At 37.2% G+C, this 13,096-nt stretch overlaps 1 protein-coding gene across 3 annotated transcripts in view; it reads right to left on the minus strand.

Annotated features, from left to right (window-relative positions):
- Nucleotides 1-13,096, minus strand: part of PLCB1 (phospholipase C beta 1) — a 738,719-nt gene that overhangs the window by 187,581 nt on the left and 538,042 nt on the right. For all 3 annotated transcript variants that reach the window (XM_031656114.1, XM_031656115.1, XM_031656116.1), the window contains exons 10-11: nt 12,814-12,960; nt 139-296 (exon numbers count right to left, since the gene is read on the minus strand). In XM_031656114.1, the coding sequence (XP_031511974.1) occupies nt 139-296; nt 12,814-12,960 (305 nt within the window). The remainder of the gene's footprint in view (nt 1-138; nt 297-12,813; nt 12,961-13,096) is intronic.

The raw sequence follows: 13,096 nt of genomic DNA on the forward strand, positions 1-13,096 counted from the left end.
TAGCCTCTGAAATTGCAAAGATGATTAACAGCCTTTGGACTTAATTGTGATGACTGGGACTTTCTACCTTAGAAGGCTTTAACCAAAAGGAATCAGGTGTCCCCAGCTGCCTCTCTTAGTAACATTCATAAACCTTACCTTGAAAGATATTTCAGTTGTCATGGTGAAGCCATGGGTGATGACAGGTTCCTCTTCTGCAGTTCGTCCCTTCCAGCAGTCCAGCTCCACACAGCGACAACCAGACAGAAGCACTTGGCGATACATCTCAACAGAGGAGTTTCCAGCCAGTTGGCCAGCTATAAAACACCAACAAAACAAACCCCAGATTCCCAATAAGCAAGGAAGACAGTGGTGCTTTCTTAGAAAGGCTCCTCAATAGTGGGAAAACAGAGTCTAAGAGCTGGAGCAGTTATTCTTTGCCTTTCTTCTGCCTCAACACACCAGAAGGTAATGGCTCAATCTCAAATAGAATCTGTAGTAGTGCTTTGGGGAAAGATAGGGCATTGTAACAATAACAACAATGCACGTTTATTAACTATTTACCATGTGCCAATTACAGGTTTTTGGACTGTATATATATTAAACATTTAATCTTCACAAAAAAATCTCTGTGGTATAACTATTTAATAAAAAGAAAATACCCATTTCACATAGTAAAATGGCACAGAGTTAAGTTGCCCAAGTTTCCATTGCTAGGAAGTAGAAGATCCAGGATTATAGCATCAAAACTCACTCTTTTAATTCTGACTGCCTCCTGATGAGAATTTATTGCTGGAAGACTGTTCTTTTATATAAGCCAGCTGCCTCTGACATGTTTGCTGAAGGCACAAATGCTGAGAAAGCTAAACATTCTGTTTTTAAAAGGCTCTTCTTAAAAAATAAATTTAAATTAAACAGAGGAGTGCAAAACTTATTCTCTAATAATTACAAAATGTTGTTGAAAGAAACTAAAGAAGATCCAAATAAATGGAAATACATCTCATGTTCATGGAACAGAAGACTTGGTATTGCTAAGATGACACTACTGCCCACCATTGGCCTAAAGATACAATTCTTACCAAAATCTCACCAGGCTTTTTTGGAAAAAAGGGACAAGCTGATCCAAAGTTCATACAGAAATGTAAGTAACCTTAAATAGCCAAAGCAATCTTGAAAAATAAGAACAAAGTTGGAGGAATCACACTTCTCAAAACTTACAACAAAGCTACAGTAATCAAGACCATGTGGTAGTGGCATAAAGAAAGACATATAGATTAATGGAAATAGAACTGAGATTTCCAAACTAAACCCTCAATTTATGGTCAACTGACTTTCAACAATTGCCAAGACAATTCAGTGTGAAAGAACAGTCTTTTCAACAGTGTTGGGACAACTGGATAGCCACATACACAAAAAAGAAGAAGAATCCTTACCTCATAACATACAGAACTAAATTCAAATTGGATCAAGTGTATAAATGTAAGAGCTAAAACTACAAAACCTTTAGGAGAAAACATAGCAGTAAATTTTTTGTGACCTTGATTAGGCGATGGGTTTGTAGATACAACACCAAAAACACAAGCAACAGAAGAAAAAGATAAACTTTACAAGAATTAGACTTTTGTGAGTAGAACTAACATACCCTAGTAAAGTGATGAGAATTATTATAATCAAAACACCTGAAAGGTCTGAGGGCCTTGATTATAATACACAGGGCATGGAAGCCAAAAGCTCCTATTTTACTTAAGTCAATGGAAGTCACTAATTTCAGGATAAATTATTTTTGAAAGAGCAATAATAAACAGCTCTTTCAACAGGCCCATTCGCAACACATAAATTTAAGTCTTTGGTTTTCCCTATTAAAGATTTTCTTTCATTTATACTCTATAAGCCCCAATCATTTTTTAAAAGTTTTTCTTCTTCTTTCTTTGAGATGGGATCTCACTCTGTCACCTAGGCTAGAAAGCAGTGGTGTGATCATAGCTCACTGAAGCCTCAACCTCCTGGGCTCAAGTCATCCTCCTTCCTAAGCCTCCTAAGTAGCTGGGGCCACTGATGTGCACGAGCATGCTCAAATAATTTTTGTATTTTGTTTAGAGACAGGGTCTCCTTATGTTGCTCAGGTTGGTCTCAAACTCCTGGGCTCAACTGATCCTCCTGCTTCTGCCTCAGGAAGTGCTGAGATTACAGGCATAAACCACCACATTTGGTCTACCATCTTTTTTTTAAATAGCCAGTTAAAAGATGGCATATTGATGCAAACCGTTAAAATGACTTTGAAATGGACAAGATGTGCCCCGTGGAGACACACAGGACAAATAAAATGGGATTAAGCCCACTAGCTTAATTTTATTTTTATATGCATGTCATAATACTCAACCATCAGCATAACAAAAGTATGACATTTTTGAGTTCTATGGAGCCCTAGTAAATGCACTGAAAGGCTGATTAAGTGGGTCTGCATAATAACTTTTCCTTACTGGAAAAATGGGATGTTTTTAACACAACGATGCATTTGGAAAAGCAGAAATGCTGACAAAATGACCTAGAAAGTTCCTGATGCTGGATAATCAAATTGCCATTAATAATTGCTTCAAAGTTCATTGTCATGGCAAAGATTTACAAAGGTCTTTTTTGCATTAGGGACAAGGGGACAGTGGGAGTAAAGGGGAAAAGACAAACATTTATATGTTATTCCTAAACTTAAAGGGGAGCTATAGCTAAAGGAAGTGAATAATTCAAATATTATTCGGTTATTTAATTTAAAATACTTGCTCCTGCAGAAAATTACACCTGTATTAAAGAATAGAGCAGATTCTTGTGTGTACTGTTTAGAGAATTGTTTAAGCACATTATTGACTATATCAACACAATTACATTTTGCACAATTTCTGAATCAATTTCATTAATACTAGTTGAATGTTACTAACTTTAGTAAGGATAGCGTGATGAATTTAATCAGATTTAACAGTGTATCAAAGTAGATAAATACCTAACAGACACTAGAGCATTCTGTAATAAGAGGTTCAACGTTTTGAGAAACATTTCCTTAGATTTTCTTGTGAATATTTTGAATCAAAGAACAATTAGAAGGAATTTGATGTATTTTTTGAATGTTGATCAGTTAATGTTTTGAAAACCACGGTAAGGCATGAGGTTGGGTTTGTGAGATGCAAAGGAATGTGGGGAAAAAACTGAAAAATAAAAAAGAGAAAGAGTTTATTGTCCAACAGCTAAGACCAAAAGAATCCCTCCAAGGTAAACTCATTGTTCATTCTTAAAATGAATACTTTTTATTAGAAATGGAAGCCTCCCAAAGAAAGCATACTTTGAGAAAACCCACATTTATCCATAATTATCCTATTCCTTGGAATGCATGTTAGGTTCCCTGTATGTTTTACTTCATTTATGGAAATATTTTTCAAACACATGTATTAATATTCTCTGTTACTCTCTTCTTTTCTGCCTTAAGCCTCAAAGCTGATTTATTTTTGTTCACTAAAATTCTTAACTCCTCATTATTACATCTCATCTACCCATTATATTTCCATTTGAATATATTGACTAAATATAGCTTCTGGGGCTAGGGGATCGCTGAAGGTTGAGATTAGTGATAGGTCATGAGTCATTCAACCTTTGGTATTTCTGAAACTAGTATTTGACATCATCTCTCCCTGGCTCTGAACACCCTCTGGAATACATTCCAAGCCCATGATTGAACTTGGGAGCTGAAGCTCCTTCTCAGAGTAATTCATAATACTGCTCCAAGTCACAGCTCTGCAACTTCTCACTTGACTGCATTCATTTTGGGTGGCTGGTTACATTCCCTTGAGGTTTGTCTCACATTACGCAAGGCATCCAGGGATAGAAAAAACCAGAAGATCGAAAATAGCAATCCTTCCATTAACACAAACTTCTGAAGAATTTCTCATCTTGCAGTGGCTGATGATTAATTGCCTGTTTTCATATTTATCATTAATGTCTTCCCTCCAACCTCCAGGGTAAGAAGGTTCTAGAATGTGATATATTTGTGAATTCAGTGGCCTTCTTCAATAGTCATTGTCCCCTTCAACAGATGGGAATGAGGACTATATTTCCTTGCTTTCAATGCTATGACAGCCATTCAGGGCATGTAATCTCATGGCTACACCTGAGGAAACTGTCTAAAATGCAGAGAATGTATTATTTGTCTTGACCATTTCTAGATGCATCTGTTGGATCTGATTTCTCACTTACATGGTACCTGCCTGCTGCCCCAGTGAAACCATGGTGCTCTCTTGAACACAGAGCAATTGACATGAGATGGCTTAGGAGACAAAGTGTCTATGTAGGAGCCTAAAGTCATTTCCACTCTTGAGAAAACGACTTCAAGTATATGCCTTCCTGATTAGAGGAGCTTCACCATTATGTGTTTGTACATATTCCCCAAAACATTTTCTGTGGGAGGCAAAATACTGGTTACTGGGGATATGAAAATGACATGAGATATATTCCTTTACCCTTACCATCTAGGTAGGGAGGCAAACATAAATTTATTCCCATTCTTACACTTCCAGTTGCCCTTTTGTCTCTTCTTTCTCTTTTTCCTTGTCAATAAAATATTTTATCTAGGTTCTGATATGCTTCAGGGTCTTCTCTGCAGCCTTGGGGTAAATCTTGACTCTTCTCAGTCAGTCATGATAGTTTTATGGCCCATGTTAGCAATTACTGTGGGCATTGCTGTGCGGTGTGACTCTGAGCTAAATATAACGCAGCATAAAGAATGCCTACCAGATTGAGGGGACGGAGGTGGGGGCTGTCAGGGAACCTCTAGGAACATTTTCTTCATTCTTAGAAGGGTCACAAGAACTTTCGCCATCTCCTTTGTGGATCTTGGTAGCGCTTAGAGTGCACAGTCATCTTGAAACCATAAGGGGACCAAAAAGACAGAAAGCACCTGGGTCTTCCATAATATTAATGAATTTCTGATTTAACCAATCCTCAACCACTCTGCTCCTAGGTGCCTTGCTGTGTGAGGTAATACACTGCTTAATTCTTTAAGCCATTAAATAATGGCATCCTATCACTTTCAGCCACAAGAACCCTGGCTGTTTTAATTTATCTCCATTTTACAAACAAAGAAACCAAGGCTCAAATGAGTTAAGTATGTCATTTACTTAAAGGCCATTTTAAACTGGGCCCTGTTTATTTCCTAAGCTCATCTTTCCATTCTACCACCTGACTTTCTTAGGTATGTGTGTGCTCTAAATCAAAAGCAAATGATTAAACGTTGCATATGCTAAGGGCTAAATGAGTGGGAGAGATGGGAAAGAGAGGAGGGATGCTCAAAGTCTGGGTTTTTAGCAGATAACTGGCAAGGGTACAGCTAGGTCTGGAATCATTTTTAGAACTTTTCTGCAGCCAAGAACTTACACATGAGGAGAGGAGTTGAATAACTATCAGAAACATTCAGTCAGATAATTTAATTCATCAGATTATTGGGGATAGCAAAACCCTCAAATCTAATGGTTTCCTTCTTATCTGAATGAAGATATTAACTGTCTGGAGATACACTACTTTGCCTTTCCAGTGTTTCTGAAGCCATTATCTCCCAAATAGTTGGGAGTATGGGAAGGTTTATGAAGAGGTGCACAAGTCTAGTTTGTATTTACTGCATACTGTTTCTTCCTGGGAGGATTTCTTTTTCTTGAGTCAGAAGGGTGGATTCCTCAAGGAAAAGCAATAATTTAAAACATAATCAGTACTGGGAGTACTGCCCAAATCACCCCAAACCCAAAAAGTGACCATGATAATTAAAAACCACTCATTGAGTGCATCTATTTCTCTCAATGATGCAATTTCTTTTTCCTTCTGGGCATCTTGATATTCAACAAAGGGGCAATAATGAGCAGACAAATAGACATAATAATAATGCATTGCTACACTTATTGGTTTTCATTCTGTGTATTTAATTTTTACAGTTCCATTAGATGCTCAAAGAAAATATCCTGAATATTGAAATTCCTCTTATTTGGATTTAGATAGCACTTTTCAGGAATATTAGTCCTTAAAATGCTCCAGGAAAATAAGTTGGGTGGTGACAAGGAGGATGAAGAGTTAATGAGTGTGAGACTCTGATCCTTTTATTTTATATTCAAAACACATTATGGTAGGTGCTAACCTTTGTTTGCACCTAGCATTTCTTAAACTCATTTGAATAGGAAAACTTTCTTTTTTCCACCAGTCACTCTTTATATGAAATAATGTTTCTATAAATACAGTTTCTACTTGTTCTGAAAATGGCTGTAAAGTATAAAAATGAAATTATTTTCTAGATATTAATTTTAAAATTTAATAGGATTCCATTGGATTAGTCATTGGTTACATTTTTATTTTATAACATTCTTATTTGGTTTGGGGTAACTTGAATGTTTATATCATAGAAATCTGAGTTTATCCAAAGGCTTCTGAGAAACAGGACTTCTACATTACTTTCATCTGTAATTAAAACAATGATTCTACCAATAATATGTGAAGTAAAACCAAATTTTGATGAATGAGTCAAAACAGCATTTCAGGCAAAACTTCAAGAGCCTGTATTTATATTTTTATATTTTTCTAATTATATGGAATTCTCCTTAATTTACTTGCATGAAAATAAATGACTGGTATTGGGGCAAGGTAATATTGTGAGAACGTAGATTTGACTGCCTTTGCAAAAATTGTGACAGTGAGAGAAATCTGACATAGCTGACTCCATGTTGCTTCTAACCTCACAAATTAACTGTCCTTGCTCATTCCTGAGCACAGACCAAGATAACTATGGGAGGAAATTAGTATATAGTTTGATTTTAAAACAAAGATGATAACAATCCCTTTCCAAAACTAATCCCCTCATTTCTTGGGGACCAAAACAACTTTTGTAGAACTAACAAATTGACCACAAGGTCGGAATTATGGTTTAGGACTGAAGTCACAAGATTTGTAGCCTCCCTAATTGCTCCTATATATAGCATCACTATTATAAAACCTAAGACTGGTGTTTAAAGTATTTTTCAGCCCTTGAATTCTCATGGACCAACTAGTGCCACCCATCCTGTGACCCATGCCAAGAAATGGACTAAACTTCTCCCAGGGACTGTCTCAGTACAAGAAGACAGCTTTGACCCCCATGTCATTTCATTCCTGACCTACCAATAGCATTCCTCATTCCCTAACCACTTCCCAACCCCCTCCTGCCTAACTATCCGTGAAAAATCCTAGCTTCTGAATTATCAGAGAGACTGTTTTGAGAAATATGTCCCATCCTTCTGCTCAGCTGCCTTGCAATAAGAAAACTTTCTCTGCTGTAACACCTGCCGTTCTCAGTGTATTGGCTTTTTCTAGGCAGCAGGCAAGAAGAACCCCGTTGGGTGGTTACAGATTTATCTAATGCAAACCTTGGTATAATAATACAGAGCTCAGAAAAGGGAGCAAGATAAAAAACAACAGCAACAACGAAACCCCTTAGATGAGAATACAATTTGACATAGTTAATATAGTTTTAAAACACTGAATACTTGAAAATATGTGGATTCTAACATTACTAGAAGTTAAATAATTGAAGAGATAATTGACCAGAAACCAGGTATATGAATCAGATGGTGGTGATACAAAACCATTGTACAGAAATTTGGAGACAGCTATTAGAGTTCTTTCTTCATAAAAAAGGTAAAGCCTTCTCTTTCCTAATAGCTGAAAGTATCACATCATTTTGTTAGTCTGATCAGCTGTTAATATGCCAACACCCTCAAATTTAAACTAATCTGACACAATGGAGCCAAATTTTTTACCACATCTGTGTTTACCAAGTTATACACAGGAAGGGCATATGAATGACTTAGAAGAAATTAATTTGATTGTAAATTTTTAGTTAAATGTACTTTTAAAACTGCATATACAAATTTGAACTACATTCTGTAGTTTTATTATTTGTATTAATATTGAAAATTTTCTTAATACTCTTATAAGGTTGTCAGTAAATTGAATGAGATAGTATGTATAATCTGTTAGGTATCAAGATTACTAAAGAGAGCACAGCTCAGCAAAATCGGCATACAAGGGACATACCTTAATGAATTAAAAGCCATCTGTGACAAACCCACAGCCAGCACAATAGTGAATGGGGAAAAACTGAAAGCATTCCTCCTGAGAATGGGAACAAGGATGTCCACTCTCACCACTCTTCTTCACCATAGTACTGGAAGTCTTGGCCAGAGCAATCAGACAAGAGAAAGAAATAAAGGGCATCCAAATCAGCAAAGAGGAAGTCATACTGTCCCTGTTTGCTGATGATATGATTGTTTACTTTAAAAACCCTAAGGACTCCTCTAGAAAGCTCCTAGAACAGATAAAAGCATTCAGCAAAGTTTCCAGATACAAGATTAATATATGCAAATCAGTAGCTCTTTTATACATCAACAGTGACCAAGCAGAGAATCAAATTAAGAACTCAACCATTTTACAATAGCTGCAAAAAAAAAAAAAAAAAACTTAGGAATATACCTAACAAAGAACTCAAAAGGCCTCTAAAAGGAAAACTACAAAACACTGCTGAAATAAATCATAGAGGACACAAACAACTGGAAACACATCCCATGCTCATGGATGGGTAGAATCAATATTGTGAGAATGGCCATACTGCCAAAAGCAGTCTACAAATTCAATGCAATCTCCATCAAAATACCACCATCATTCTTCACAGTTAGAAAAAAAATTCTAAAATTCATATGGAACCAAAAAAGAGCCCACATAGCCAAAGCAAGACTAAGCAAAAAGAACAAATCTGGAGGCATCACACTACCTGATTTCAAACTATACTCTAAGGCCATAGTCACCAAAACAGTGTGGTACTCGTATAAAAATAAGCACATAGAACAATGGGACAGAATAGAGAACCCAGAAATAAACCCAAATACTTACAGCCAACTTATCTTCAACAAAGCACCCAAAAACATAAAATGGGGAAGAAACACCCTTTTCAACAAATTGTGCTGGAGTAATTGGCTAGCCACATGTAGGAAAATGAAACTGGATCCTCATCTCTCACCTTATACAAAAATTAACTCAAAATGGATTAAGGACCTAAATCTAAGACCTGAAACTATAAAAATTCTAGAAGATAACATTGGAAAAAACCTTTTGGACATTGGCTTAGGCAAGGATTTCATGACCAAAAATTGCTTTTGGGTAAAAGCAATTGCATAAAACCAAAGATAAATAGCTGGGACCTAATTAAACTAAAGAGCTTTTGCATGGCAAAAGGAACAGTCAGCAGAGTAAACAGACAACCCACAGAGTGAGAGAAAATCTTCACAATCTATACATCTGACAAAGGACTAATATCCAGAATCTACAATGATCTCAAACAAATCAGTAAGGAGAAAACAATCAATTCCATCAAAAAGTGGGTTAAGGACATGAACAGACAATTGTCAAAAGAAGATATACAAACGACCAACAAACATATGAAAAAATGCTCAACATCACTAATGATCAGGGAATGCAAATCAAAACCAGAATGCGATACCACCTTACTCCTGCAAGAATGGCCATAATCCAAGAATCAAAAAACAGTAGATGTTGGCATGGATGCAGTGATCAGGGAACACTTCTACATTGCTGGTGGGAATGTAAACTAGTGCAGCCACTGTGGAAAACAGTGTGGAGATTCCTTAAAGAACTAAAAGTAGAACTACCATTTGATCCAACAATCCCACTATTGGGTATCCACCCAGAGGAAAAGAAGTCATTATTTGAAAAAGATACTTGCACATGCATGTTTACAGCAGCACAATTCACAATAGCAAAATTGTGGAACCAACTGAAATGCCCATCAGTCAATGAGTGGATATAGAAACTGTGGTATGTATATTCGATAGAATACTACTCAGTCACAAAAAGGAATGAATTAACAGTATTTCCAATGACTTGGATGAAATTAGAGACAATTTTTCTAAGTGAAGTAACTCAGGAATGAAAAGCCATACATCGTATGTTCTCACTGATATGTGGGAGCTAAAATATGAGGATGCAAAGGCTTAAGAATGATATAATAAACTGTGGTGACTTGGGGCAGGGGGTGAGGGATAAAAGACAACCAGTATGGTTCAGTGTATACTGCTTGGGTGATGGGTGCATCAGGATCTCATCTCACAAATCTCCACTAAAAAACTTACTCTTTATACCACCTATATTATACTCTAATACCACCTATACCCCTATAACTGATGGAAAAATAAAATTTTTAAAAAAGAATTTAAATTGGGGACAGGCACAGCGGCTCATGTCATTAATCCCAGCACTTTGGGAGGTTGAGACAGAAGGATTGCTTGAGCTCAGGAGTCTGAGACCAGCCTGGGCAACATAGTGAGACCTTGTCTCTACAAGAAATAAAAAATTAGCCAGGTGTGGTGGCACGTGCCTGTAGTTTCAGCTACTCACGAGGCTGAGGTGGGAGGACTGCTTGAGCCCAGGAGATCGGGACTACAGTGAGTTATCATCATGCCACTGTGCTCCAGCCTGGGCAACAGAGTGAGGCCCTGTCTCAATAATAATAATAATTTAAATTGGTAGGTAGAAGTAGAAATATTTATGTGAATTCGTGCCTTAAAAAGACAAAAAAAATATGTTTTCTTCCTTTGATCACTGAAACAGTCCAGGCAATGTTCAGAGTCCAAATTGCTGTTACTCATACTTTTTCTTTCCCATCAAAAAGAACCAGGGCTCATTGGGGAATAGTCTGTTTCCATCTCTGGAGCAGAAAAGAATAAGGTGAGTGCAGAAGATCTTTATGTGCCAGAACACTTCCAAAGATTAATAGGTCATGTCAAGAGGACACAAATGATAGCCTAAAAATGTCTCCCACTAACCAAAGTTGAGACAATTTGGTCTCTCAAAAGGAAAATGGTAGCTGTGATTCAATGAACATACATAAAATCTGAAAACCCTAGTGATATGCAGAAAGGGAAAAATTAATATATTCTGAAAGAAGGTGAAAAAATAGAATGTATATTCAGTCAGTCTTGTCATTCATTTTGGTACTACTGACTCATTTATTATATGACAAATAAAATAGAATGTAATGAACATAAATATATCGGTTGGAAGGTATTTTGGACTCAAAAGATTATTAGTAAAAAATCTACTCTAGGCCGGGCGCGGTGGCTCAAGCCTGTAATCCCAGCACTTTGGGAGGCCGAGACGGGCGGATCACGAGGTCAGGAGATCGAGACCATCCTGGCTAACACGGTGAAACCCCGTCTCTACTAAAAAAAATACAAAAAACTAGCCGGTCGAGGTGGCCGGCACCTGTAGTCCCAGCTACTTGGGAGGCTGAGGCAGGAGAATGGCGTAAACCCAGGAGGCGGAGCTTGCAGTGAGCTGAGATCCGGCCACTGCACTCCAGCCTGGGCCACAGAGCGAGACTCCATCTCAAAAAAAACAAACAAACAAACAAACAAAAAATCTACTCTATATTGTGACTTCCAGTTAAATAAAATCACACACAATACCCAAAATTCAACCGGACATATACTTAAGTATTTTTGAGTTTTGTGGTCCTAAATATAGGATAAATGTAAGATTCTATAATGTGCTCAGATTTTAAAAATTATACTTCTTTGAATTTTATCATGTCAAAGATCTAGACTCTTAAAGTGATATTCCATGAACCTCCTTGAACTTGGATGAGAAAAAATGGTTACAGTTTTAATTTTAACCTCCACACAAAATTTAACGTTCTCTTTAGTTAAGTATGTAGCTTACAAGTCACTAGCAAGAGCTGTGTATTATATTCCAATTGTTGCAAATATCACAACATTTTGCTTATACTTAGTCAAATTGTGTTAATACTGAGATATACAAGGATATATATCACAACATTTTATAAAAATATTTCAATGAAATTTATTTCCTCTTTAATTCTAGGTACTTAATTTATGCATTTAGCATTCTGAGAAGGGTACATACACTTCACCAGACTGCCAGATAGGTCAATGCTTAATTTAAGCTCAGATTAGGAAACACATTGTTGTTTTTTCCTACTTTATTATAACATTTACAATAAAGTATAAGTTGTCATTCACAGGTCAATTTGTTTTTGTCTAAAGCCCTGTCCTACCTTGAACAAAAAGCAATTACTTAATTTTTTTTTTTTTTTTTTTTTGAGACAAGAGTTTCATTCTTGTCACCCAGGCTGGGGTGCAGTGGCACCATCTCAGCTCACTGCAACCTCCGCCTCTTGGGTTCAAGTGATTCTCCTGCCTCAGCCTCCCAAGTAGCTAGGTTTACAGGTGTGCGCCACCACACCTGGCTGATTTTTTTTGTATTTTCAGTAGAGACAGGAGTTTCTCCATGTTGACCAGGCTGGTCTCAAACTCCTGACCTCAGGTGATCCACCCGCCTCGGCATCCCAAAGTGCTGAGATTATAGGCATGAGCCACCACTTAAGACCTTCTGAGCTGTCATGTAGATGAACACGGCCCAGAGAACTGGATAGGACTGGACATGGCTTCAAGTACACTGAAGAATGAGTTCAGTTACACAAAAATCCATTGGTCTGAAAATGTCAGCCATGGTTGCATTTTAGAAGATTTGAAAACTTAGGCTATGGAGAAATGATGCTATTGCTTCCTATACATGTGGACATGACTGCTCATGGGAGGCGGGAGGCTTTGGTGGTGGAACCCCAGAGTTCTCAGAGGCACTTCACAGGAAATGGAAGAAAACACACTTCAGCTTCTGAACAACAGCAAGTAGAGGTTGGTGAAATTTGGTGAGACTGGCTAAAGTAACAAAGAACCAGAAAATTCATACCTGTGAGGTAGGTGTTGTGCGAGGAATTAATGAAATAGTGAGAAAGGGGCTGAGACATGTCTTCATTCAAATCCAGTTTCTCAGGTGAAACGACTCCGTTTTCTTCTCCACTCAGATAGCGCATGAACCCATCCACTGATATTTGTCCTGGAGGAAATGAAGTTACAAAGGATGTGAATGCATTCTTTTTATGAGTGTCAAGTTGCCTCTTTTTTTTATTTTCCCAGAAATATCTGGTAGTGTTCAAGGTAGAAGACAGCAGCCACAATTACATTTTAGTGTG

Source organism: Papio anubis, chromosome 16 (genome assembly GCF_008728515.1).
Source record: "Papio anubis isolate 15944 chromosome 16, Panubis1.0, whole genome shotgun sequence".
Lineage (NCBI taxonomy): Eukaryota > Metazoa > Chordata > Mammalia > Primates > Cercopithecidae > Papio > Papio anubis.